This window comes from Plasmodium malariae, assembly GCF_900090045.1.
Source record: "Plasmodium malariae genome assembly, chromosome: 5".
NCBI classification, from domain to species: Eukaryota; Apicomplexa; class Aconoidasida; order Haemosporida; family Plasmodiidae; genus Plasmodium; species Plasmodium malariae.
Genome location: NC_041779.1, coordinates 939,147 through 963,435, shown reverse-complemented (window position 1 = coordinate 963,435; position 24,289 = coordinate 939,147). Strand labels below are relative to the sequence as shown.

Genomic DNA, 24,289 nt, shown 5'->3' with positions numbered 1-24,289 from the left:
TTATGCAAAGGGATGGAAATGGAATATAGGAAAGCTTTTCCCCTCTCCACGCTGCTACACGTAAGCATGAAGAGCAAGCGGACCGGACGTAGGAACAGTACGTCGGTCAATCTGAGCAAATTGGTAATTAAGTTTTCCTAGAGAACTCGAAGATAACATTGGGACTACGTTCCGCTAAGTAAACTCCTTATTATGTTTTCCTTGGCTGATGATATGGCCTGATTGAGAGGGGTGTGTTCTTGTAAATCCCCTTCATGCATGTACAATCTATTAATAATAACATCCGAATTTGTTTCCATAATAATACCACTATCAGCTATTTCATCTAAAATTAAATAAACTGAATCGAGTTTATCGATCAACTGTTTTTTACCTATTTGGTTATTTGTAATATTGTTTAGGGACTGCTCAACTGTTTGTATTATTTCATTTAGTATTATTTCATTATCATTTTCATCTCCAACTATATAAATACTAACATCATTTATGGATAAGTATAAAATAATATATTTATTTATTACTAAAATTTCTGTTTCGTTAGAATTACACCCTAACTTTTTAGCTTTATCAGTAATATCACTTTCAAATAATTTTTGTTGTTCTGATGTTTTTAAATTATTATATAATGTACCATCATATGGATAGTTTAACGACTCTTTACTACAACCTGTATTATTCAGTTTATCATCTCCTTTGGGAGTCAATTTGTCATTGTAATATTTGACTGCAATTCTGTTTCCATCCGTATCTAAAATGAGTATAGCTTCTAGCTGCTTTATCGAAACGGACTTCATCTTTTTATTTTATTCTATTTTATTTATTTATTTTTTTTTTTTGGATAGTTATTCTTCTCCCTTGATTATAAATATTGCGCAAACGTGAATGCATCTTACGACCACAACAAATGATTCAGTTGTTACGCAAATATTTTGTATATATACGCGCGCATGAACATGTGCATGTAAAATGTACGATCGTTTGTTTACGTGAGTGTTACACGCACGTTATACGCCAACCCGTACACATGTAAAAATATATATATAAACAAACACACACACATACACATATATATATATATATATATATATATATATATATATATATATATATATATATATATATATATATACATATATTTCAAACGAATGCCTTTTACACAATGAAAAGGCGTGTCTGCACTTGTCCAAGTATTTAATTCTTAGAAATGTCAACGAATATAAATTAGCTTTGGGGGGTGGGTTGAAAGTTCTCTCATCCCCTTGTTTGCATTACCATATAGTGATTATAAATGAACATTAAATCTATAATAATTAAAAGTAAAGCGCATGTTTGCCTTATCGTACCCCATTAAACATGTCGAAAAAATGGATCATTTGTTTTTTTCACGTGCAAGTTTATACGGATATGCATACATAGTACAGGTTTATGCGGTTAATATGAATACATATACAAGTATGCAAACAGTAATGTATACATATATTCGTACATTTAAATGCATGTACATATGTTAATACCCATGTATGCATATACAACTCATGGGTGTTAACTCGTCTGCTTAAATTAAAAAAAAAAATAAAGGGGAACCATTCAAACTATCGATGAAAACATGATAAAAAGGAAAAACATTGTTCCCTTTTTTCCTTTTTCAATTTTTTTGATGATAAGCAAACGTATATGTGTTAACTTTTGTTTTCAATTAAAATTCTTTCACGCTTTAGTAAGTTTTCGCATAGAATAAATCGTAAAAAAAATAAACTTAATTTTTCTGAACATTTTGCCGTTAATACATTGCGCATATTACTTATTTGATCATCTGTGTACAAAAATGTAAATATACAAACGTGTATGAACATATGCATATATATATATACAAACGTGCATGTACACATATACATATATTATATTATATACATATATTATATTATATACATACATAATATTATATGCATATATATATATATATATATATATATATATATAATTAGTGTGGCAAATTCAGCCGAACGAAACATCCCCTTAGTTTAGGTTTTCCTATGCTTTTAATTTATTATTTAATTAAAAAGCAATATCGTAAATTTTTTTTTTTTTTTTTTTTTAACATTCGGCAAAAATGATTTTTATCATTTGAATTTCTACATACAAAGCATATATATAAATATATACTTATGTCAGCATATATACGTATATACATAAATATATTGCTCTTCTAATGTGAAAAGAACCTTTTTACGTCGTTATAAAAATTTAATTTTTTCTACTTATCTATTTTTTCCCCATCTTTATGGTTAGCGCATTATTTATAATTTTTCGTTAATCGTAGTACTGAAGCTATTTTTTTTTTATTTTTTAATTTTTAATTTTTTAATTTTTAATTTTTTAATTTTTAATTTTTAATTTTTAATTTTTTAATTTTTAATTTTTTAATTTTTAATTTTTTAATTTTTAATTTTTTTATATTTTTAGTCTTATTATTTTATGCTTTTTTAAAATTATTTATAAGAGAGAAGAATAAGAGACTTTCCTTTTTTTTTTTTTAACGGCTGTTTGAGTTTGTATCCATTGTACATACCTACGTAGACATAAACATAAGTACTGGTATTCTTAAGTACAAGCACAACTAATAATATAGTGGTATACCGACATACAAGTATATTGACATACGGACGTACATTATAGAAAGGGGTAATATTAGTACGAACTGCGGCGCTAGTAGAACATGACACATTTATACGAGGAGGTTTACAAGAAAAGAAAATATTTTGACCGGGCCTTATGCAATGATTATGAAGACTGGTTAAACAAAATTCAATTTTCAAAAACTGTATATATTGGAAATTTGTCCATTTATACAACAGAGCAGCAAATATATGAGGTGAAACAAAGAAGAATAATATGTATTTTATTATATATATAAGTTTAACACATAGTATGTTGTATTGTCCATATATCAATTTTATATTTTTTATTTTAAATAGCTATTTTTTTGAGGTTAAAAATTCTGAACATTTCCTGAACTGTTCATAAATAATTAGCTTCACGTGGCATTCAAATGTTGATTTACACGTGTGTGCAAGTGCACGCCGTTTGGGCATGTTGTATTTGTTTGTCTGAAAATATAAGCAAATATATATGTATGTATATGTATATATATATGTACATATATATGTACCCATTTTTACACATATGTTCACCCATGCACATATATCCATGTTGGTAAATTTTTTTTTTTTTTTTTTTTTTTTTTTTTTTTTTTTTGGAATTCCTCGCAGCATATGTGCAAGGCAGGTGATGTTGAAGACATAATTATGGGTCTGCACAGAACGGAAAAATTCCCATGTGGCTTTTGTTTTGTGGTTTATAAAAAGAAAGAAGGTTATACTCAAGCTGTTAATTTTCTTAACAATTCAATACTAGATGGTAGGATTATAAGAGTTGATGAAGATTTAGGGGTAATAGGAAAAAGAAAATATGGAAGAGGAAAAACGGGGGTACAAAAAAGAGATGAAAGAAATAAATATTATGATGAAGATAGACCAAAAGTGCTTGATAACTTAGTGGATTATAATTTAATTACAAAAAAAAGAAAATATGATAATACGAATGTTAATAATACATATTATGAAAGAAATGTTAAACAAAGGACTTTAATCAATAATAATTCTCTTTATTCGAATGATTTTAGAAATAATAAACAAGTCAACTTAAAACCAACTGTTACGCTGTACCCAAATGTACAACATTTAATGACATTTGGTAGAAATAAAAATAACAGATTGTATAATTTTCACACGAAAAGGGATAGAAAAAAATATGGGTAAATTTAATTTTTATATTTTTCTATTATTTTATTTTTTTTTTTATTATTTTATTGTGATATTTTTATTTTTTTTATCGCATTGTGCATGTTTTTACATGTACTTGCCTTATATGGTCAAACTCCTTTTCACGTACCGAGCGAACTTCGTCATTCTTTGTCACTACTGTTACTTCTGAATTATTTAACATGGTGTGCATCTTATATATATATATATATATATATATATATATATATATATATACACCCATACGTGTGTATGCGCACATGTTGATGTTATCGTTTACTTTTTTATTTTATTTTTCATTCATCTAGTGGTGTTATCTTTTATCCATAACTTTATTCCCATTATACATTTTGCGTTATACCCTTAACTCTAACCTTTATGTTTTTTGTTTGTTTTACTTCCTCTTCTCTCCCCCTACTTCAATTTCCAAAAAACTGGTAAGTCAAAAGGATAACATATGTCACTCATGGGCGCATGGGCATATATGGTGCATGTAATTAATATTTGCATCTTCTCACTTTTGGTACTAATGAAAATATACATAATTATGATTATTTTTTATTTTATTTTAACCATTCGGAGAAAACAAAAAAAAAAAAAAAAATTGGTACAATGAACAATTTTTATTTCATTTTTAATAAAAGATTTTACTTCACTGCTAAATTTTTCCTTCTTGACATATATATACAAAAGCAGCTAACTTAAGTTCCTTTTTTTTTTTTTTTTTTAAAGGAGCATTGAAAGGGGACATTCATGTCTACACAAACGTGCGCGTAAACACGTGTACACACACACACGCGCACATACATATATATATATATATATATATATATATACCCCCATATAATGGAAAGCAAATGAACCCAACTCGTTCACTCCTCCCACGTAGCTGCGCAAATATGACTAAAAATATTTCATAATAACATTGTAAAACCTATCGAAGTCTCTTACCCCTTTTTTTATCTCGAAATCTACAATATTGTAATTTAAATTTTTAAAAAAATTAAGAACAGGTACGTTGCTCGCTTCATATGCATTCAATCTATAAGCAATAGTTTCACTAGTATCATCATTTCTTTTTATTAGATTTGCTTTTCCTCTACATATTTTACACTCCTTTGATGGTAAGAGGGGAGGCATATCATAACTGTTAACTCTAATATCTGTAACATTAAAACAGCTGTTACATGTAGAGCAAATTCTTCTTCCCAGCAGTTTTTGAATTAAAATGTATTTCGGTAAAAATATATTAACAAATATGTCAATACCTGTCATATTTCTTAATTTTTCACTTTGAATTAGATTTCTTGGAAATCCATCTAATATAAAACCTTTGTAATAACATCTTTCATCTGTATAACATTGTTTTATTTCTTCTTCTACAATATTTATAATTATACTATCTGGAACAAGATTTCCACTTTTGACTATTTTGTTTACTTCTTTACCTATATTTGAATTATTTTTTATTTCCTTTCTTAAAATGTTCCCAATGTTTATATGTTTTAAATTTTCTTTTTTTGATAAAATTTCTGCAAAGGTGCCTTTACCTACCCCAGGCGCGCCGAACAGCACAATTTTCATCATGCGATATTTCAGGTAGGAGTTTATGAATGACTGCAGTCTTGGTTTTGCATTTTTTGATTTTTCTTATATTACATTTATATTACATTTATATTACATTTATTTTGCTTTTTTTTTTTTTTTTTTTTTTTTCTTCATCTTTTGGCGAAAATAATATTAATTATGGGGAGGTTCTTCCGGAAAAAGGAAGCACGCCGTTTCTACCTTGTGCATACATATATGTATGCATGTATATATGTTGTATGTGCATGTTTATATAAGTATAAATGTATATAAATTAATGCACATGTACATTCACGTGAATTTATGCGTACGTGAGTACATTCGCACGTTTAATTTCTTTTCCTTTTTTGCTTTCGCTTTTGTTAAAATTTATCCAGAACCGTAGCTGTACATAAAAAATTGTTTCCTTATATCTGCTGAGTTTTCAACCATTCTATTAATTTGCCGAAACTGGTATATATTCTTTGTACGATAGTTAAACGAATCGATCAAAAGCAATGACGTCAAATGGGCGTTGTGATTAAAAGGAAATCACGCATTCTGTTAAATGTAAGCTTTTACAAATTCAATTAATTTTGCATATGTCAAAAAAAAAAAAAAAAAGAAAAAATGAAATACAAAAATAAATGGGTAAATATATGCGTATACATATAAGCAAGGATAAACGAATAAATTCTTTTATAAATGAATAATTAAAAAAAATATGGCCAATTCAGAATTAATATGGCTAATTCAGAATTAATATGGCTAATTCAGAATTAATATGGCTAATTCAGAATTAATATGGCTAATTCAGAATTAATATGGCTAATTCAGAATTAATATGACCAACTCAGAATTAATATGACCAACTCAGAATTAATATGACCAACTCAGAATTAATATGACCAACTCAGAATTAATATGACTAATTCAGAATTAATATGACCAATTTAGAATAATTATGACCAATTCAAAATTAATATGACCCGTTCAGAATTAATATGACCAATTCAGAAATTTTGCTTTCACCTTGCACACATAATTACACATATAAATGGACATACGTACACCAGATTTTTATAGTTTATTTTTCTTCTGCGAAATATAAACCCCCTGTTTTCATTTCAATTTCATAGCAAAACGACGTTGTGCGAAAATGTGGCATACGATGCGAGTACTATAGTGGCAAATTGTTGTACACTCCCGATCGCAAGTTGGAATTGGCATATATACACATATATATGTATATATATATATGTGTGTGTGTATGTATATACATTGACACACATTTGGATGTTAATTTTACCTCCTTACCCTGTTCATGTTTTTTTTTCCTCCTGCCGTTCATACGCCTATACCCAGCTAATGTTTTCCCCGTTTGATTGCTTCACTCTGAGCTCACTCGTACAAATAATCCTCTATCAAGTAGTTGAGATTTTTCCTGAACGACCTGAACAAGTCATAATTAATTTTTTGAAAAATTTTTTTCAAGTAAAAAAGGAAAACATTCATTTGATTAGAATAAATATTGTCATTATAGGAGGTGCTCATTGGAACAAAAAAAATGTTATGATATTGTTTTAATTTTTTATCATTTGCCATCTTTAATAGGTATTGTAAATTTTCAAAAGAATTTAAAATAATATCTGGTTTTGGCAGACAATATTCGAAGAAATGGTTTTTATAATATTTTAAAAAAATTTTATAAAAATTATATGCTTGATCGTATGAAAAAAAAATAGGCACATATTTTTTTTTATCACTTGTTTCTAGTTGTATAATTAAGAAGGGATCATTTTTTTTTTCTTTCCCCTCTCTCTCTTTTTTTTTTTTTTTTTCTTTTATAGTACTATCATTGGTGGTACTACCATTTTCTGTAATTACTTTATCATCTCCTTCTCCAGTAACATCATTACCATCTTCAATAGTGCAGGTGATAAAAACATTTGGATATAGTTCAACTTTGACTTTGACATCATTTTTTAAATTTTTGTGAAAAAAAAATTGATAAAAATATTTTTTTATAGGAGACTTATACAACCTTATCTTGTTAATATAATATATGGGTGTACCATAAAACACTTTCTTATTTTTCAAAATATTTTGTAATTCATTATAATGTGGTATTAGAATAAAGTCGATTTTTAAATTATAGCTGTTTTTTATTTTCTGGAAATATTCTAAATTAGTCGGTTTAATTTTTGACCCAAAAAATAATTTATTCTTTTTTTTTTCTTTTAAATTTTTATTGAATAAATGTACAATGTCATCTCTGTACGCTTCCGCGGTTTTTACGTCAAAAAAAAAAATCCCCACGCAATTGTTGTTGTGTATTTTATTTAAATTTATCTCTTCCCTGCTCTTTTCGTTATATTTGACAACTGGAAATAGCAGATCACTGTTCTCCTTTTCCGGGCAAACTACATCATACTGAAAGTTGTTACTGCTGCTACTGCTGCTATTGCTGCTATTGCTGCTACTACTGCCACCCCCGTTGTAGTTGACCCCCTGTTCGTCACTGCAGTGGTAAGCATCACTCTCCTTCTTTTGGCTTTTCGTTATTTCATCACTGCCATAGTCCCAGTTAAACGATAAAATAACCTCATCAAACTCATTAGTTACTACATATAAAGGAATATTTTCTAAATTTTTCATTTCATATCTATTCTTTTCTTTTTTTGGAAAAATAAAATTCAATTTTCTTATCAATTTGTGCTTCTTCGTTATATGTAATATCTCCTTTCTCATGGGACTTATTATATGCACATGGTCATATAATACTACCACTCTTTTGCTCCTAACTAAAAATAATTGTAACCAGCATAGAAAAAACCTAGATAAGTACAATAACATACTCATTTTACAAAACTGCCTCTTCACAGGTTTTAGAACTAATGGCCCAAATAGGATGAAGTCGCATAGTAATTCGAGGCATTTCAAGAAAAAAAAAAAAAAAAGAGAAAAAAAGAAAAATGAAAAATGAAAAAATAAATTTCAAAATTGCAAAGTGTCAAAACTATCCTTCCTTTTTTGCTTGGTTTTTTGTTTCGTTTTTTACTTCTTTTGTTTTTCTTATTTTTTCTTATTTTTTCTTATTTTTTCATATTTTTTCATATTTTTTCTTATTTTTTCATATTTTTTCATATTTTTTCATATTTTTTCTTATTTTTTCATATTTTTTCATATTTTTTCTTATTTTTTCATATTTTTTCATATTTTTTCTTATTTTTTCTTATGTTTTGTTTTGCTGTTTTTATTCTTATTTTTTCTGCTCTCCCATTTTTACTTTTTAATTTTTTAGTTTTTATTAATTTAAAATATTTTTTTTTATTTTCTTCATTTTTTTAATTTTCTTTATTTTCTTTAGCTTCTTTATTTTCTTTACTTTCTTTATTTTTTGATTTCCCTCTTTTTTAGCGCATTTAAAATTTGCAAATAAGAATTGCATTTTTTAGCGGAGCACAGTTGGATATTGCCTGTTGGTTCGTTCTTCTTCGCTTGTTCTGTATATTCCGAAACGGCTTTACACATATAAGTGATTGCATGTATATACATACATACGTACGTACATACATGTATAATTACACACATACGTACGTACATACATGTATAATTACACACATACGTACGTACATACATGTATAATTACATACATACATATGTAATTACATACATGTATAATTACAAACGTACATAATTAGGTACGTACATGCATAATTACATACGTTAATACATAGGTACATGAATGTATATGTGTGTATGTTCTTCTTATAAGCGATTGTTGCCCTCTGTTTAACAGGTCCTCGAGAGTAAACCCACGTTTATATTTTTAATGTGTTATGCACTGTGAATGCAGCGCGTTTAAACAAAATATATGGTATAGATTTACAGGGACGATATTGTAGGTACACAGTTTTGTAAGTTAACGGCTTTATGATTTGCCGATATACACATATAAAGAGTTCATGATTGGATATAGAACCATTAACAACCTATAGTGCACGTTGAGGAATAATTTCTCTTTTTTTCTGATAGGTGAAACATGGATGCACATGCGTATGAAAACAGTCTGGGTATTGGAAGCGACTTGAGGAATAATGCATTTAACCAAGTAGGTGATATTAAAATGGATAGAAAAAATTATTTACAAGAAATTAGAATGAACATTAAAAAACAAGTAGATATATTCATGAATAGATTCCTTCCTATGAATATAAAAAGAGAGGACAAACGATTTGTAGTTATAATTGAAAAAAAGAAAAATTACGATAACTTTCGATGCCCTATATGCATGTTAGTATTTTTCAAGCCAGTAATAACGAAATGTGCTCATATATTTTGCAAAGAATGTATAGAACAAGCTTTCAATAAATTTAATTATTGTCCTATGTGTAGAAAAGACATAAAAGAATTCAAACTAGAAGATGTATCTAATAGATTTTTAGGAAGAGAATATGAAACAATTAAAGTTCGATGTTGTAAATGTAGAGAAATTACAAATATACAAAATTATGAACAACATTTACAAAGTCATTACGAGGGTTCCATGGATAGTATAAATCATAGTGTGAGTAGGTACCATACTATACATGATAAGAAAGAGCATAAAACATTTAGCAGTCTGAATTGTTATAATAATGATGGAAAAGGTAAACAATATGATCAATCATGTAACACTTTCAATATTTCTGTTGAATCAGTTAATCCATTTTTTAAGAAATTTTATTCCTTTTTTAATAAAAGAATAAAAATTGACGATATGCATGAATTTATAAAATGTGTACAAGAAGGGGACGAGGGAGTAGACATACAAATACATAATATACATCTGATGTTTGGGAAAAAAAGTGCACAAGGGGATAGTCCGTACAAAACTGTAGATATAGATGATATCACGTGTGATGCTTTTCTTATCGTTCAGTTAAAAAGGAAAAAAGTAAAAAGATCGAAAGGGTCGGGTGAGAAATTTGCAGGATTTATGAGCAAATTTTCTAACTCGACCTGCAATTTAACAGGATCATCATCCCATTTCATATTTGGGAATACAAAAAGAGCAGGTAGTACTACCTTACTAATAACAAATGAGGACATTTTACAAAGCGGAAAGGATATAGATGAACAAAAGAATAAGACAAAGAAGATGTATAGTGATGAACGTTATGACATGTTTCAGATGAAGATGCTAAGAAAAAACAAATCAAATAAATATGTATTTGTCCTTTTTGAATATAATGCAAAGAATTTATTTTTTACAGTATTGAAGAACATTCCAATTTTTAAGAACATGTATATGACAAGGATAGTTACATTTGCGGCGAAGGGGAATACGCACAGGGGCGTGCACAACGATGGCGATGGAATACATAACGATAACCCGGATTCTCGTAATAAATATACAGACGAACAGAAATTAGAACAACTCTTCTCCGTGCTTAAGGAAAAAACAATATCGAATACATACCACAAATATTTTTATAACTCTCTTCATTTGTTTTCTGATATCGTTGACAAGTGGAATAGCAAATGTGTTGAATTGTATGTGGATGACGCTGCTGAGTACAGTGCTGACTCGTTCGTGGTTCAGGAGTCCGTCCTGCATTTTGAAAAAAAAGATTATTATTTTAAAAACAACTATGTGATGGATCATGAGTTGATGTTTTTTCTCTTTTACTTGAAATATGAATTTGCAGTGCCAAGTTGCATGGAGTATACTACGTTATACTGTGAGGAGTTTCTTAATAAAATTTTATGTAATGACAGCGATAGTAGAAGTAATGACAATAGTGGTTGTGATTGCAATGCTGGAAATAGTAAGAACTGCAGACCGCTTGACTACACAATCCTAATAACGGATGTTTATACATATAAGGACCAGCACCTAAGTGAGTACGAGAAGGATGCACAACATAAAGACGAACAACCTTTGTGTGCACCTAGGATTTTTTCCGCCGGAAAAGATAATGTAAACATTAATATAGTTCTTCGAATGAAGAGGGGAAAGGCAAAAAAACAGGACCAGTGGATGGGGGAGAGCAACTGTTTGGGAAAAGGAAGAAAGATGAGCACCTGTACTAGTACCAATTACAAAGATCTGCAGAATTATGATAACATTCAAGATCTATGCTATTTAAATTTTTCTTATTCTGAAAAAGGATTTCAGTGGCATGTTGACAAGTCGTTCCATTTTATAAATGATATAGAACATAAACAAATAAAAGTTTTCTGCAGTATCGATAAATTAATGCTCTTCTTTTTTAGTATAAGAAATAAAAAGTACAACTCGATTTTTTGGAATTCCACTCATCTTTTGCAGTACCTACTGCACTACTGTGGGGAGTGAGAAGAGGGTACAATTAGTTAAAAAATGGTAAAAAAAAAAAAAAATAAAAAATAAAAGAATGAAAAAAAATAAAGTAAAAAAGGAGTGCATTTTAGCCCCTTCCGAAATTCATTACGTCTTATTTACGTCCACAGGTGCACAGTTACTACTGAATGAAAAATAGACGCGCAATTTTATTTTCATCATCCTTTATCTTTTTTATTCCTCCCCCCCCTTTACTTTTCTAGTTTTATCATTTTTACGCGAAAGGGAAAATTGCTTTTTTTTTTTTTTTTTTTTTTTTGTGCTATTTGTTTTATGATAACATGGCATGTAGTGAACTGGCAGTTGCGAGTATGAAAACGGGACGGGCGCGCGTTCGTGCTCAATAATGTGAGAGTTTTGAGGCCCCCACTCATTTGTGCACCTATTCGTCAGTTCATTCATTTGTTCGTAACATGTTCGTTAATTCATTCAATTATTTATATATTTTATTTTTTATTTTATTTTTTTATTTTTTTTCTATATTTATTTTGTTCCCCCTTTAGCCCTTTCAAGTCGCGCGCAAATAAAATTTCAATATGTAAAGAGAAGAATATTTTATTTAAAAAAAATTTATGTACAAATCATTCAAAACTGCATTTATATGTATACAGTACAGAGTTATTCTGAACATGCAAGGTCCTTTTTCAAAGAAGTTACTTTTTTTTTTTCGTATTTACTTATCCAGACAATTGCATTTATATTACCTTTTCGAAGGACGAAAGGCATTTTTCCACACACGTTACGTGCGTCGTGTGCGCTAAAAAGTATATATCTATATCTATATCTATCTATATATATATATATATATATATATGTATATGTATATGTTTGTACATGTGTATGTGTAGGTGCACACGTACATACGTAACACAGCCACGTTACACTGGGGTTATTTCGCTATTTAAAAAAAAAAATTCATTTCTTCGGTATATTAAAAAGTCTGTGCCTTCTTTTAAGCAAATAAAAGGTGCAACAAAAGGGGGGATAATGCATATGTGCATGCGCATGCATACTTATTGTACATATAAATATCTGCACACACACGCATATACACTTAAGTACTACCCTTCTGGGTGTCACCTCTTTTTTTTTTTTCTTTTTTTTTTTTTTTTTTTTTTTTTTCTTGCATTTTCATCAATAATACCGTTTTGAAATACTTTTCTGTTTAAACATGAAATTTTCGTCTTTTTTTGGCTATACGTAAAATGTAGCACAGTTCTAAAGATCCGCACACGTGTACGCATAAATATATAAATATATAAATATATAAATATATATATATATATATATATATATATATATATATATATATATATATATATATATATGTACATGAATGCATGTACGTATGTATGTATGTGTGCACATATGTATATATATACGTATGTCTGTACATATGCGTGCACACAAGCCACTTTACTCATTTGCTCTTCTTCCCCCAGCAGCTACCCCGCTTGGGCGGGAACGGGAAAATACGAAATTAGTTTCCCATCCCGCTCTGCATTCATTGTCCAGTAGTTGTTTATCGGCATTTCCTCAATTTTATTAATTGCCTTCTCTTCCAGTTAGCTCTAACAGATGGTCTACTCTTTGATGATAGGTGACCCTTAACACGTAGTCCTCTATATTTTTTCCCTGCCGATGTTAAACCTCTTAATTCTCTATGCTTATGCACAGGATTACAAATCCAATTAATTTTTGCATTATTTCTTATAGCATTATGCATAGGGTCTACTAGTATAACTTCAAAATATTTATATACAGCATCTTGACCAACCCAATAACTATTTAATACACGTAAATTTCCACATATACTCTTCCCAACTTTTCCCTCTGCAACGCTTCTTAAATTTCTTTTTGATTTTTGTTTATGTACACCTTGATGTTTTGGTTTCCCATGGACTACACCTTTCCTTACTCTCTTCTTTCTATCTCCTCTTCTAACTCTTACACGATATATTACGAATCCTTGAATTGCTTTATATCCTAATCTCCTTGCCTTGTCGGGTCTGCTCGGTCTCGACACCCGGTGCACAACTGGTAGTTGCCTTAACAAGAGTGCAAAAAAAGCGTACAAAAATATGCACATGTGTTTTCAAGCATGTATAATTTGTTCTCTCCTTGCAAAACGACATTTGCAAGTGGTTAAAAGGAAGAAGAGGCCCTTCCTGCCATTTCGCACTACACACCATATGTATATATATATATATATATAAGTACATATACATGTATAACTGTTTGCTATATGCTATATACAATCATACGCCCGCGCATCAAATGATAAATCATGCAAACACTTCACAAGCCCAAGCAAACATATTTTATGTATACAGCTGTTGCCTTTGCTCTTATAATATTTTACCTGTACTCCCAGGTCCTAATACGCAATAAAAAATGCATTGCATCGGACTGCTTTTTTTTCCATATTTCCTGAATGTACTTATATGCTCCCATTTTTACCTTATATATATGTACGTATGTATATGTATATAAATATATATGTATATAAATATATATGTATATAAATATATATGTATATAAATATATATGTATATATGTATGTACTGTTCATATAATTACGGCCTTTAATTTTGCAACTTCAGCTTTCAAAATTTTGTAATTTCTTAAAAAAAAAAAAAAAAATTAAAATTAACGTTAAAATTAAAATTAACGTTAAAATTAACGTAAAAATTATAATTAACTTAAAAATTAAAATTAACGTAAAAATTAAAATTTAACATTAAAATTGACGTAAACATTAAAATTTTAAAATAAATACAACTTACACGAATTCACGTAAACGTATGTGTTCGTTAGTACATATAATACAATGTAGTGTACTTTTTGTATATATATATATATATATATATATATTTTTTTTATGTACATTTTTTACGTATATATTTTACCTTATATTTTTAGTACAAAATTTTTCTCTATAACAAAATGGGAAGGGTTATGCAACAACGTATTCAATTTGTATATATGAATATATAAAATTCGGCAGTGCGCAAATGTATACATATACATATACATGTATGTATGTATGTATGTACGTATGTACGTATGTACGTATGTACGTGTACATATATATATTTTAAACAAAAATAGCGGAAGGACATCCCAGATTGAAATAAGGGGTATATACTATTATATGTATGCATATACGTAAGTACTTTCGTACGTGCAAAAATACATGCATGTAAATGCTTATAACACGCGTACGTGTTTATTATAGGGGAACTTTTTTAATTATCTTTTATATTAAAAGAATAAAATAAAACAAATGTTGGCGCTCTTCTATTTTCGGGGAGCAGTTGCATAAATTATAACCCGTACACGTAAATTTTAATTATATTCAAACAAATATAAACAGAATAGTAATTAATGAATTCATGAGGTGCGCGTTTAATTTGAAACATATAGGTATATATATATATATATATATATATATATATGTAATTTTCTTTTTGATTGTTCTTTTTTCTTTTTTTTTTGTAAACGGAAAAAGTTTATATATGTTCCTGCATGAAGAAAAAAAAAGGGGAGGGGAGTGGATATGTATTCGAAAAGGAGACTGCCCTATTTATGATATGTTAGAAGAAAAACAAATAAAAAAAAAAAAAAAAAAAAAAAAAAAAAAATTAAAAGTACATTAATATTTTCTCCCATTTGATCTATTCTCTTTTTACATTTATTTGATGCTTAATTTTTTTTTCCCTTTTTAATAATAGTTTTTATTATTTTCATAAAGCTTTAAGGATAACTCTTTGTCAAAAAAAGAGTATTTTAGTGTCGTCCGATAATATGTATGTAATATTGGTTTAAGTGTATATATACAAGTGTTTGTACATATATGCACACATCTGTGTATGCATGTGTATTATGTGTGTACATATATCACCATACGTGTGAGTACACATATACTTAATGTAATATATATTTAATAAATGCATATTTTTATACAGTAGTTATCATACTAATGAACAGCTGTAAATTTTATGTGTACATGTATTTTTTCCCACTTATAGCCACCTAGCTACTTAATTGATGTTACTATTTTATTTTGTCGTTTTTGTACATTTTTTTGTATAAAACTATTATTGCTAATATTGAATTGAAAGAAAAGCAAAAAAAAAAAAAAAAAAAAAAAAAAAAAAAAAAAAAAAAAATACCCTTTGTTAATGCATGTTCAAAAATTTTCCCATTTAGTAATTTTTTATTTTTTACCCTATAAGAATTCATATAAAATGAATATAACATGATTGCAAGAACCTACTATTTAAAATTGTTGTTTTGAAGATTAAAACCAAAAAAAAAAAAGAAAAAAAAAAAAAAAAAGTAATGACTGAAACCTTTAATTATAATTGGAAAAAGGAACTGGGAAACATTATACATATGTATATATTTATACATTTGAATACGTATGTATATACATGTTTGTACATATATGTACACCTGAATACTTCCTTTACCTTTTGTTGAGTCGACTTGCCTTTTTCATCGTGAAGCCTAAGAAACGCACGACATGTAAAATGCGCACGTCCACGCTATACACACACACATATATATATATATACATATATATATATATATATATATGTATGCATATATACGTCCACATGCACATACGCTTATTTGCATAGGTAATGATTTAAAATTATCGAATTTTCCTGCAGCAACAACCGAGTAAATGTATGAAAGAAAAGCTGCATATGTAACTATGCCATACACAGTATATTTACGACGATTTGCATATTTATATACTTGAATATGCACATATAAAAATATAAATATATGTACGTATGTGTGTATAAGCATATGTATATATATCTACACACGCATGCACATATATAATTTTGAACATACGGGGGTTCGAATAATAGGGGAGTGGTTTATGCCCTTCGTTGAACATACCCCGTGGTTGTCAAGTAGCATAAATAAATTATTTTCAAACAAATTTATATTTATATTATACACGTACGCATACACATGTATACGTAATTAAGCACACGTACGTACATACACATAATTAATACATATGCGATGGTATCTGAATTTAAGCAAATATTACTGTTTAGAAGCCTGTCAAGTAGGTAAAAAAAAGAAAAAAAAGAATGTGCATATTAAAATACATAATGGACTAAAATGAAGACGATTTGTCTAAATATGCAGAACAAATAAATACACATCCCCTTATTCATTCGGAGATGTTTGTCACCTTCAAATAGTGGATATAGTAATATTAAAACAATAAAAGAAAAAAAAAAAAAAAAAAAAAAAATGAAACGAAACGAAAAGAAAACGAAAAGAAAACGAAAAGAAAACGAAAAGAAAACGAAAAGAAAACGAAAAGAAAACGAAAAGAAAAGATAATAGGAAAAGGAAAGGGCAAATGTAAAGTGAAATAATTATAAAAAATGTATGTATTTAAAACAGTACTGAACGCAAATACGAATAATACAAAAAAAAAAAAATTAAAATTAACAGGCTAATAAATTAGTGGGACAAGAATATTTTTCCCGTTACGTTGTTCTATGTTGTGCAATGTTGTTCTATGTTGTACTATGTTGTACTATGTTGTACTATGTTATGCTCCTTTTCTTTTTTACATTACACCTTTAAGTAGACTATAGCGACCATTTAGTTCTGTTAGAACGAATGTAATATATTACCTAATCTCAGATAACATGAAGAGTACATTATAATGTATTTTATAAAACTTATACACTCAACTAAAATTACTAGCGTTTCGATTTTTCATGCAGAACTACGTACAAACATGAAGAGAAAAAAAGGTAGTTATGTTTGAGAAGGAACAAATTAAGATGGAAAGAGAATATATACTAACGGGAAATAATGAGATTACTTATTTTTAAAATAATGCAAAAAAAAAAAAAATACATATATACACATGAATATGTGCATTACATATATTATATATACACACATATGATACACAGGGGGTGCTTAAATGCGTGGAGCTCTAAACAGTTTGTGTAAACTAAATTAAATTAATACAGGTGTGAATTAGTTTGTTTATAGGCTTGAATATTATTATGTGTGTAAGTGCGATTTTTTCATTGTCCAGTAAAAAAAAAAAAAAATGCATACATACATACGTGCATACACACACACATACAAACACATAATATTTACGTATACATAAACTTACATACACATTTACGAATGTATTTATTATATATATAAATGCACATATAAATATGTACAGACCTAAAGTCCTCGTTAGCTACTTTTTGCTTTTTCCCTTTCATGCTTCATAACCATATAATTAAATACAATAGATAAAAATAAAAAAATTAAAAGGCACCAAATAATTTAAAATGCTCAAAATATTAATATAAAATAAATAAGTTCATAAAGTAAATTCAGCTATATGACATTAATAATATCATCTTCAAAGACATGCACAATTAATGTAAATAAAAATGAGTAAATAAACATTTACTAATTTTGCTTTTTCACAGATACGAAAAAAAAAAAAAATAATATATTAAAAAAAAAAGAGAAATAATACTGATATATATATATATATATATATATAATATTACGTGCGTAAGGATGTGACTCTATATAGGCAATCATATATATATATATATATATATATATATGTATAAATATGTATGTATGTACGTATATGTACCTGGAAGTGTGCGTACACATATGCGTATTCACATATATATATACATATAAACGCGTATACAAATAAAAGTGTATATATATATATGTATATCAATATATAGAGCCACATATGGGTAATATCATATCATGGGTTTATGTAATTACACAATCCAAATACCATAGCAATAGTATACAGGTTAAGGAGCACGTTTATACTTGCGACTCTCCACAATTACTATCGTCATTATTTAAGTATAATTAAAATAATTAAAAATATGTAAGTAAGCAAATGCAATGCTCTTTCAATATGATCCGTATATGAACTGGAAAGATTTTAAAAACAGTCATACAAATTGGTGATATCTGTGTTTCAAAAATTTTCTTATTAAAAATACAGAAGAACTTGCAAATGCACACATATACAAACATGTATAAACATTTGTATATCCCCACAAATATATCCACATGCATGTACATCCATACATATATATCCATAAACATATACACCGATACATATATATCTACACAAAAATACACTCATACATATATATCCATACACATATACACCGATACATATATATTCATACACATACATACGGACACATATATATCTACACACAAATACATCTATACATATATATAACCGCACACAAATCCACATACAAATCTACACGACACAAATTAGTATTTTTTTATGTTACACCTTATTCTACAAACACCTTTATTTTCTGATTATTTAACGTGCCACCATCATATCGACCTTGAGATGAAAAAAAAAGAAATAATTTACACATTTATGCACATGTACATACATGCGTACATACATGCAAACAAACACACACACACACACAGTCATAATACGATACACGTTTCCGTTAATATGACGCTCAATTTCTTGTTTTGTGTCTCAGGTTTTGTTATAATTTTATTACTGGCTGCTAGGGCGGCTGATTCCAAGTCGGGAAATGTTATGCACGCGCAACCTGAATGTTCACCCTGCGAAAAACGAATAAGAAACATGTAGACGAAATTAAAAAAAATAAAAAAATTACATGTACATGTAATTAAAAAAATTGCAAAAAACGTGTATAATTAAAAAAATAACAAAAAACATGTACTAGCAATTAAAAAAAAAAAAAAAAAACATGTACTAGCAATTAAGAAAAAAAAAAAAAACATGTACTAGCAATTAAAAAAAAAAAAAATATATATATATATACCTTGCTTGTCAGCATAATATCTGCTCGCAACACATTTCCCATACATCTGAACGTTTCCAAAATTTCCCTCGAACTTAAGTTTTTTGGTATCTATCATAAAAATAAGAAGACGTGCGCACGTATATATATAACTATGCACACATACATACATACATGATTATAAGCAAATATAGGGATCCTCGATTGCAAAAAATTTAAAATAAAAATAAACATAAAAGAGAAATACATGTAACAAAAATAAAATATATAAAATGCGCGAATAAATAAACAAATAAGGTATATCTAACATTTGTAACGATTATATTATGGGGCTTCTTATCATAGGACGGATTGTTCATCCTAAGAACTTTCTCTTTGTACTTGTACTTGGATTTGTCAATATTTTGATCGTCTTAAAAAAAAAAAAAAAAAAAAAAAAAATACGAATAAAGCACGTTAATATACGTAATTAAACTTGTAAAAGTAAAAATATATACATAGGCGTTCAATCTGCACAATGTTAACAAGAGAAAAAAAAAAAAAAAAAAAAAAAGCATAAATGAGAAACATAATTAAAATATAAATGGAAAAAAAAAGAAGCTTTTCTTACATATCTGATATTTCACATTAACTACATTGTCGTACATGTTGTTGGGTACAGGGGTATTCATGTTATTTCCCCATACATTTAAACCTATTAAAAGATGAAAAAAAAAATTGGCATTATTATTCATAATTTGGACAAACACATATACGGGTAAACAAAGGAACAGATAGGAATCTGCGTATACATCTGAATAAGCAAAAGGACTAAAACCAATTCACGTAGGCGTAAACACAAAAACATATATGTTCTCTATTACTAGGTTCGTTAACAAAATTTCTCGGCTGAAAATATTTGGGTATATTATTATTCTCTTCAATGCTATTCTGGTAATTTGAACATATTATTTTTTCATCGTTGTATTCATTTGGGCGCAGCTGATTTTGCGAAGGTTTCGTTAGGGCTGCAAACAAAAAAAAAGAAAGCGTGGATTGGCGGATAGGCGAAATATAATATTATTGTGCGCAGTTCCATATATTTGTATAATTTATGTACATGTACATATGCATATACGCATACAGACATATATTCAAGCAGATAAGAGCACTTGGGAAACTTTTCGTACCCAAATCACATGGAGGTTTCAAAATATAATAACTGGAAGCTTCTGGAGTATGCATGTTTGAATAGTTCGGTTTTACAATTGTCGGGAAAGACATTTTTTTACTGTTACTACTATTATTTTGCTGTTGTATATCTATGTATGAATAGTCATTAATATGTTGATGCATAAAACTATTTGATATAAAGCTATTTTTTTTTTCCATATTTATATTAACAGTGTTACTACTATCATGCTGTGGAGCAGGCCTCAATATTGGAGTAGACATATAACTGTCTGGTTCTGTTAAATTATTCATATTATAATTTTTTTTAGTATTGTTACTATAGTATATATTTGATTGAAGATTTGCATTCATGAGCATACCACTACTGTTTGATATGCTATTACTGTTTGGCATGTTACTACTGTTTGGTATGTTACTACTGTTTGGTATGTTACTACTGTTTGGTATGTTACTACTGTTTGGTATGTTACTACTGTTTAGCATGTTGCTACTATATAGCACACTACTTATATTAGCATCAGGAGGTTTTATATGTATACTTGGTTCATAACTTGGTATATTTGTATTATTCATAGCGTGTTTCGGGTGTGTACGAACAAGTGGAGGGGTCTGTGGATAACTTAAGCTTGGGCTGTGATTATAACTCGGTTGACTTAATATATGGTGGTTCGGATGCAGGTTCATATTAGGGTTATGACTAACGTTCAGGTTGGGGTTAGAATTCACATTAGGATTACAGTTAGTGTTACGGCTGGTATTATAGTTAGCATTATAACTGGAGTTATAGTTAGCATTATTGTTAGCGCTACAAATCGGATTACAGTTCATGTTATGGCTATTATTGTGATTCATATTTGCATTTTTCCTGTACTTCCATGTTTCTGTGTTTTGTTTTGTTACAGGTGGAGGTGGAGGAGGAGGAGGAGGAGGCGGTGGGCACACAGCCAACATATTTGAATTAGTAGTAGACATGTTTTGATTCATTTTTGTAATATTCTTTTGGCTGTTCTTCAAAGAATTAGATGCTTTTTTTTTGGACTTTTTAACAGATACTCTTTTTTTATTTTTTTTTAAGTTGACTGGTTTTTTCTCGTTCTTCCCTCCACTTGGTTGTTCTTTACTTGACGCTTCGATTTCTGCTTTTTCTAAAACTTCTTTTGGTGTTTCCATTCTTTTGGAACTGGTCAGGTAGCAGGGGTCAGTAAATGTATGCACGTATGTACGAGCAAATGAATACGTGAGGATATGTACGCTAATTTATGTACATACACATATGTATATGTATACGTACATGTATATGTATACGTACATGTATATGTGTAAGTACATGTATATGTATAAGTACATGTATATGTATACGTACATGTATATGTATAAGTACATGTATATGTATAAGTACATGTATATGTATACGTACATGTATATGTATACGTACATGTATATGTGTAAGTACATGCGTATGTATATATGTACCATATGTGCGCACGATGTATGTATTTTTTAACGTGGGACGAACTTTTGAGCAAATTAACAAGAATTACTTCAAAAGAACAAAAGCGATGCGTATTTACATGCATACATTCATACATGTATGTATGCATGTGCGCACGCACTCACGCATTCAAGTTTGCCCGTTCGCACGTATATTTGTCCACGCAAATGGTAACGTAAAAGAGAGCCACTTGCAAACGTATCCAATATCGATATATATACAAAGACGTAAAGGGAATGACCCTTCAAATTTTACTCATAGGTGCTATTATGTTCATGTTTTTATGTTGAAATTTATAAAACGTACTTTCTTATAATTGCAAAAATATACCCATTTGCCCCCAAAATTTCATTGGAATATAAGCAAGAACGTGCATATGTATATGTATATATTTATGTATATATTTATGTATATGTTTATGTATATGTTTATGTATATGTTTATGTATATGTTTATGTATATGTTTATGCGTGTATACGTGCACATGTACATACGTATGTTTGCGCGTGTATGTTCATGCATATATGTATATATATATATATATATATATATACATGGTATACAAAAATTCGTGTACCAATATAACATATAGAAAAAAAGTATACCATTAATAATTTAAAAAAAAGAAAAAAAAAAAAGAGCATTATAAAAATAGTCAATTCTTAAAAGATATGCATTAAAATGTTTTCTTTTAATGAACAAAAAATATGTACAAACCTGAACAGTCATAAAAATAAAATTAAAAAAGGGGGCACATAATATAAGTATATATATACATGTACGTATGTATTTATATAAATAAATGCATACATATGCATAAATATATTATAAATAAATAAGAATGAAATACCCAATTAAAATATACTTTTAAGTCCATCATAAATACACGCATAATATGTACTTACGGCAAAATAAGCAAAAATATATCATCCTACAAAAAGGAAAAATAAAAAGGACGACACAAAATGAATGTTACCGCGCGCGTATAAATATAATAAATACATATATATATATATATATAAATATATAGAGAGAGAGAGAGAGAGAAAAGTAAAATGATAAATAATTATATATATAACACGCTGCCAATAGTTCCTTTTTTTTTTTTTTTTTTTTCCTTATAATACGTGTACTTAAATTTTCGAACGACAATTTTCTGATGGTGTTCACGGCATTATGTATGTACGTGTACATACCAGTATGTATATATAAATATATGAGTATATAATGTACGCATGTGTACTTACATAAATATATATATGTTTTTGTTTATTTTAAAAAATTTGTAAAGCTCATTTTTCTTCTTATACTTGTCGTTATATTAAATGAAGCTTTTTTTTTTTTCTTTTTTTGTCTTTATACATGTTTAAGCTTATGTTTTAGAAATATATATAAATATGTACGTATGAATATATATGTATATATGCTTATGTATATAAATTTATGCTGTGTTAAAATCATATGCATTGGCCTGGTCAAATTTAATACAAGAATGGTACAACACGTAAAAAAAAATTTTTCCAAAATTTTCTATTGCTTAATACGTCATTGTTTGTTAAACTTTTACGCAGAGTTACTGAACATAATAAAATAAGAAAAAGAAAAAGAAAAAAATGAGAAAAAGATAAGAAAAGGAAAAAGAAAAAGATAAGAAAAAGATAAAAAATATATAAGAAAAAGATAAAAAAAAGATAAAAAAAAGATAAGAAAAAGATAAGAAAAAGATAAGAAAAAGATAAGAAAAAGAAAAGAAAAATAATGGGAAAAAAAGGTACATACATACTAATATTATATGTACTGTATTCGTACAAGTAATATTCTGTAACATATGTACAGAAAAAATATATATTTATAATGACTTTACCTTTTTCTGCCTTAAGGACGTTACATGTATGTACTTTTTTGTTCTTCGTTAAAATTCCGTACTCGTATGGTTTAGCCGTATATTTTAAGAGTAACTAGATATTCGTAAGTTTGTGCTTACTTAAAATTTACTTTATTTTTTTTCTTAATGTTTTTATTCATAGTA

General features: G+C 28.2%; 7 protein-coding genes across 7 annotated transcripts; 2 read left to right on the top strand and 5 right to left on the bottom strand.

The window, feature by feature from the left end:
• Positions 1-164: 164 nt before the first annotated feature.
• PmUG01_05028300 (coatomer subunit zeta, putative) lies at positions 165-794 on the bottom strand (the record flags this gene model as incomplete). The annotated part of the gene is made up of 1 exon (XM_029003488.1): positions 165-794. The coding sequence occupies one exon, from the start codon at positions 792-794 to the stop codon at positions 165-167; it is 630 nt and encodes a 209-aa protein (XP_028860429.1).
• Positions 795-2,716: 1,922 nt separating this feature from the next.
• Positions 2,717-3,818, top strand: CBP20 (nuclear cap-binding protein subunit 2, putative; the record flags this gene model as incomplete). The annotated part of the gene is made up of 2 exons (XM_029003487.1): positions 2,717-2,872; positions 3,270-3,818. The coding sequence occupies 2 exons, from the start codon at positions 2,717-2,719 to the stop codon at positions 3,816-3,818; spliced, it is 705 nt and encodes a 234-aa protein (XP_028860428.1).
• Positions 3,819-4,724: 906 nt separating this feature from the next.
• On the bottom strand, positions 4,725-5,405 carry GAK (GTP:AMP phosphotransferase, putative; the record flags this gene model as incomplete). The annotated part of the gene is made up of 1 exon (XM_029003486.1): positions 4,725-5,405. One exon carries the CDS (start codon positions 5,403-5,405, stop codon positions 4,725-4,727), a length of 681 nt encoding a protein of 226 aa, XP_028860427.1.
• A 1,383-nt stretch (positions 5,406-6,788) lies between these two features.
• Positions 6,789-8,249, bottom strand: PmUG01_05028000 (conserved Plasmodium protein, unknown function; the record flags this gene model as incomplete). The annotated part of the gene is made up of 1 exon (XM_029003485.1): positions 6,789-8,249. One exon carries the CDS (start codon positions 8,247-8,249, stop codon positions 6,789-6,791), a length of 1,461 nt encoding a protein of 486 aa, XP_028860426.1.
• Positions 8,250-9,432: 1,183 nt separating this feature from the next.
• On the top strand, positions 9,433-11,730 carry PmUG01_05027900 (RING zinc finger protein, putative; the record flags this gene model as incomplete). Its single annotated transcript, XM_029003484.1, has 1 exon — positions 9,433-11,730. The coding sequence occupies one exon, from the start codon at positions 9,433-9,435 to the stop codon at positions 11,728-11,730; it is 2,298 nt and encodes a 765-aa protein (XP_028860425.1).
• Positions 11,731-13,276: 1,546 nt separating this feature from the next.
• PmUG01_05027800 (60S ribosomal protein L15, putative) lies at positions 13,277-14,208 on the bottom strand (the record flags this gene model as incomplete). The annotated part of the gene is made up of 2 exons (XM_029003483.1): positions 13,277-13,802; positions 14,117-14,208. 2 exons carry the CDS (start codon positions 14,206-14,208, stop codon positions 13,277-13,279), a joined length of 618 nt encoding a protein of 205 aa, XP_028860424.1.
• Positions 14,209-19,100: 4,892 nt separating this feature from the next.
• On the bottom strand, positions 19,101-21,938 carry PmUG01_05027700 (RNA-binding protein, putative; the record flags this gene model as incomplete). The annotated part of the gene is made up of 7 exons (XM_029003482.1): positions 19,101-19,156; positions 19,329-19,392; positions 19,617-19,706; positions 19,904-20,007; positions 20,206-20,289; positions 20,459-20,602; positions 20,747-21,938. The coding sequence occupies 7 exons, from the start codon at positions 21,936-21,938 to the stop codon at positions 19,101-19,103; spliced, it is 1,734 nt and encodes a 577-aa protein (XP_028860423.1).
• Between the last annotated feature and the right edge of the window lie 2,351 nt (positions 21,939-24,289).